Genomic DNA, 5,103 nt, shown 5'->3' on the forward strand with positions numbered 1-5,103 from the left:
GTTGAGGTGGCTCGGGCATCTGGTGAGGATGCCTCCTGGACGCCTCCCTGGTGAGGTGTTCTGGGCACGTCCCACCGGGAGGAGGCCCAGAGGAAGACCCAGGACACGCTGGAGGGACTATGTTTCTCGGCTGGCCTGGGAACACCTTGGGATTCCCCCGGAGGAGCTGGCCCAAGTGGCTGGGGAGAGGGAAGTCTGGGTTGAGCAGAATTCTCAACTGACAGAGTGGAGGTCACATGACCTAGAGTCTGGAGATCTGTGACCAGAACATGTTTTGTTAGCAAACAAACTCTTACTACACATACATCTTTTATGATACATACACAAATTGTATATCAAAACGTAAGAATTTTTGTCTTCTTTAAGGCTATGTTTCTACTATTTCTGCAGGCTTTTCTTTTTTTTTTTTTTCACATAGTCCCAAAAGGCTGAGTGAGCCATCCAGATCTTCTATCTTTCCTATTATATTTTTCTCTCACATTGTTTTTCTGTTCATGGTGTGAGGAATGTTTTAACTTGTCATATCTCTGTCATAAAGCACTGTAGTAATGTCAAATTTCACAATAGTGAGAACCAATCTCTCCTTTCACTCACAGTCCAACAAATTTTTCAATAAGCCTTATATTATAGTTTTTGCTCAGCGACTGTTTGTTTGGCATGTATTCTTGACATGTTCTCCCTATTTTTGACACCTAGATGGAGCAGCAGTTTGCCCACCACACACCAACACACACAAAGCGTGAGGAGAAATCTTGCTTCTGATTGGCTGGGACTGTTACCAGGCAGATTAGGCAGAAAAAAACCTTTGTTAATATAGCAGTGCATCCAAAAAACAAAATGGGTGTCAGGATGGCCCCCAAAGCTAGCAGGGTCAAAGTTCAGACCAAAACTGTGTGTTCTCTAACTCGGCAACCGTGTGACGCAGAAGGTCAAACTTCACAGCTGGAATCCTCATGGGTCAAGGTTCAGTGCTAGGGATTTCAAAGTCACAGTGTCAAAGTTCAAGGTCACAAGAGCCCATGTGCTCTAACTCTGAAACCGTGTACAGAAGGAAGGTCAGACTTTACAGCTGGACTCTGCATGGGTCAAGGAATAGCCCTTTGGAGTTTTAGGTCAAAGATTGAGGTCTAAAACTGTCTATTGATGTCTATGATGCCTGTTGATGACTGATCAACTTTTGGAGTCATCCTCATTCAGTATAAACACACCAAGAGGCAGGCCCCTTCAAAGTTTCTCCAGGAATTTTAACGATTTTTATTGTTGTGCTATTTGTTAGACTATTTTTACCTTAATTTAATTTTTTAACTGTAATATCCTAAGCTTTGGGGTTTAGAACATTGAATAGCTACAGTAGAGATGTTCTAAAACATGAGACTAGTCAACTAAAAGCATTACTAAACAGATCTTTTTTTAAATGTTACTTTTACCAAAATAAAAACGGTCTGAGCAGATTCTAGATATCTTCCAAGGTTGATCCTTGCGGTTGATGTTCTCCAGCCAGACTCACTGAAGTTCCGCACTTAACTCGTCCATCGTGTTTATTCATTTTCGGAAAGTAGGGACAACTACACTTTGCTAAACAGTCTGCACGGTTAGAACATCCTTTAATCCGACATGAAAGCACCACTGCGAATACAGTCAAAAATAGCCTGCAATTAAAAAAGGAATTCTTCTCTGCCGTGGATGGAGCCATTGCTTGTTGCAATGTCAACGACAGAGAGGGTGTCCGGAAGTGTGACATCACATGGGAACTATGTGTTCCTGAGTCCTAGGAATACAATTGGCAGGAGAATCATTTGTATTTTTAAGGCGAAGTTTCAGCAGTAATCGATAAAACTGACTTATAAACAAACATTTATGAACACCACAACCTTGTACCTGCTGCACTGGGGCACTCCCATGTCCTTAGAAATAAATGTAATTTGAAATTTTCTGTAGTTTTTGTACCTGCTGATTGAAAGTGTGCAGTCAATGGCTGGTCGCTTGGTCTTGGGGATTGAGTAGAGAGGATAGCGGTCACCGTGTCGAATCATCACCTGAACGGACAGCAGCTTGTAGTCAACGGGACTATGACCTGTCAGAACAGTACTCATTAATAAAATTAATAAATCGTTACACATGTGACTATGAAAATCACATATATTTGTGATTTTTCCTTTTTGTTTCATTAGAACAAGTTTAGCTCTATTATTTTTATTGAAGAAGCTCCAATGGCAGATCAGATGGTATTACAGCCATTTATAAACTGCCAGAGAAGCACTTTGAAGCCACATCTTTACTTTATCATTTAAAGTATAATATAGGCTTAATCCTTCCTCTGATGGATTTTGGATTTCTGTAGATAATACCCATGTCATATCTTTCTTTACCACATTCTGAAGCTTAAACCAGTTACACTGATAAAACTGTTTGCATGTTTTCTGCCCTAAATGGCTCATTTGTGCCTTTACTCTCACAATTGTACTCAAACATTTTTAATGTTTTTCAAAAAGTATAAATATTACATTCTTCTCTTCTAGATGCCTTCTTATCAAATTCTGAAGGTACAAATCTCTGACGTTGTGACGCTTGTTTGATAAAAAAAAAAAAAAAAAAAACACAAAAGTTGTTATTTTTCCAGTCTCACTTATAACTTACCACAACAAACATGTTATGATGTTTGTCATTATTCTTTCAAACACACACACACATACATATATATATATATATATATATATATATATATTTTTTTTTTTTAATTATTATTACATCTGTTTAGCTTTTAACACTTGTTTTAAATAGCAGGTATATTTATAATCACCAAACGAAAGTTAAAACACACCACTTCAACTGTGATTAAAAATTGCCAGCTAATGACTTGTTTTTAGAATGTTTGTGTCCAAATCCCGAAGTGTGGTGACTGTGTGGGCGGTGTTACTTCCTTGGTTGGTGACGTAGTCTGTGCGCAGTGCACTGTCCCAGAAGGAAAAGAGAGACAGTGAGTCCATGCTATACCACTGTTAATTTATGTTTTTTGTGTCAAAGCTTGGTAATGTGATGCACACAAAGTTAAATTAAAGGAATAGTCCAATATGCTTCTGCTTTTGGCAACAAAGGATGTGGTCTTTTGAAGAACATTTAGCATCATCTGGTCTTTTGTAGTTGAGTTATAATCCAACTTAAAACTTTTGGTCTTTAGTTAGATCCTGCATTTATTGTGTCATTTAAAAGTCTCACCTTCCCAGGCCTGTTCAGTGTGGTTGGGAATGTTGCAGTAGCTGTAAGCTTCAAATATGGGATTCGGCTTCTGAGTGTGAGGTACTTGAAACGCTCGCTTTCTGCTTTTCCCCAGAGCCACCCAAACACCTTCATCTGCAACCTGGAAAAGTTGCTGTTCCCTTAAAGTAGAGCTGGGAATCAGGTTCACTGTGGAGAGGGATAAAAGAATGCCAAGAACTATAAGTAGCGTGATAAAATGATAAACACAATACTATTTTATTCTTTAAAGCACTTTAAAAACAACACTGTTGACCATAGTTCTGTACACTAACAAATAAAAACACCAGAGGTAAAACATAAAATTACAAAACAAGAAAAACTATCATAACAAACAACCAAAGCAATAAAGCAGTTAAACCATAAAACAATAAAAATGTAATTAAATAAAAGGCAACAGTCTTTTTGTAGCGTCATCCCTTCTCTGGGATAAAAGGACCAGAAGTCAGTTGAGGGTGGTGTGTTGGTGAAAACTGGTATTTCTGCCCAGTTCCCAGAGCAAGGGACAACTTTAAGTCACAAACAAATCTTTTTGCAACAAAAGTAAAGATTTGCACAGCCAAGTGGCCGCTAAAACGAAGGTTAGCAGAATACCTTTTCTAGAAATTTCTCCATGTCCCATTGAGTAATTTTGCCTGTGTAGATTGAAGCCCTTACTACAAGGGTCATTTTTTTAATCTTTGTGACCGTGTTGTGTTGAAATAAGAGTAAAGATTAAAAGAAAAAAAAGAAAAAGAGAAATAAGAGTAAAGGTACAAAGAGAAAAATAAGAGTAAGTGAAAGAGTTAAAAGAAAAAATAGAGTTAAAGAAAATTTAAAAAAAAAAAAAAAGGCTGTTAAATGGTTTAAAGGCCAAACGGAAGTGATCACTCCGTTAAAAGCTAACCCAGCCTCGGGGAACTATATGGTTGCGTGAAAGAGCATAAAACTTTGGGGTTTCCCCCAGAAAAGAGGCAAACTCCAGTGGTAGGTGGCCGTTCGCTGGCCGACCATGATTTAGCAAAAAAAAAAAAAAAAAAAAAAAAAAAAAAAAAAAAAAAAATTAAATTGACAGGAAAGTTGAAAATATGGCTATTTATTATGTGATACTGTAAGATATTTGTGCCAAATATTTACACAACTACAGTTTTACAAAAAGGCACTTTTGATATACTTTTTTAAACAAAAATACAATTAACATAAATACAAATAGTTTGCACCTAATTTGAATCCTAATTTAAGTCACATTTACAAATAAATTAAATTAACATAAATGAAAAAGTGCAAACAAAGCACCAACACACGTCTCATGTCAAGACCAATGAATAACAACAGACAGATGCTGGACTGTACTGTGCTTTTTGTGGCACAGGCTGCATGTTGGATCAGCATATCTAATGCTAAATTTAATAGCATCATTTTACTGTTAAACAAGGATAATATTTTCACTAAGTACAAAACATGCTTACCATATTAGGTCTTGTAAAGACACCTGCTGAATGTCAGCTCAACTAACCATTGTTGGTTAAACCCGCTCGTTCCATGTTTATTGCTTCGGCTCCAGCAACCTGCTAACTCCAGGTAGCTGAAGGAGGCTCGGCCTCAGGGCTCATTAGAGTTGGGCAGGGCTCCGCGTGCGGACCTGAGTGCGCGGGGGAGGCGTTTATACTTGGCGCTTACAGCGGTGCAGCATTCTCCGAAAAGAAGGGGGGCAGTACGCTACATAATCAGTGAAAATACGGTAAAAAAAACAAAACAAAACTAGAACTGCAAGCAGTTATCAACGGGTTCCAAGCCCCCACGCTCCGCCCCTATCCGCGCGCTCCGATCCCGACGTCTCGCCGGCGTGGCTCCGCCGCCTCTCTCGGC

General features: G+C 38.7%; 1 protein-coding gene across 2 annotated transcripts in view; it reads right to left on the reverse strand.

Annotated features, from left to right (window-relative positions):
• pxylp1 (2-phosphoxylose phosphatase 1) overlaps positions 1-5,103 on the reverse strand; it is a 23,074-nt gene that overhangs the window by 5,894 nt on the left and 12,077 nt on the right. For both annotated transcript variants that reach the window (XM_025002394.2, XM_017439647.3), the window contains 2 exons: positions 3,217-3,405; positions 1,948-2,074 (listed from right to left, as the gene is read on the reverse strand). In XM_025002394.2, coding sequence (XP_024858162.1) covers positions 1,948-2,033 — 86 coding nt within the window. In that variant the 5' untranslated portion in view covers positions 2,034-2,074; positions 3,217-3,405. The remainder of the gene's footprint in view (positions 1-1,947; positions 2,075-3,216; positions 3,406-5,103) is intronic.

Source organism: Kryptolebias marmoratus, linkage group LG2 (genome assembly GCF_001649575.2).
Source record: "Kryptolebias marmoratus isolate JLee-2015 linkage group LG2, ASM164957v2, whole genome shotgun sequence".
NCBI lineage: Eukaryota > Metazoa > Chordata > Actinopteri > Cyprinodontiformes > Rivulidae > Kryptolebias > Kryptolebias marmoratus.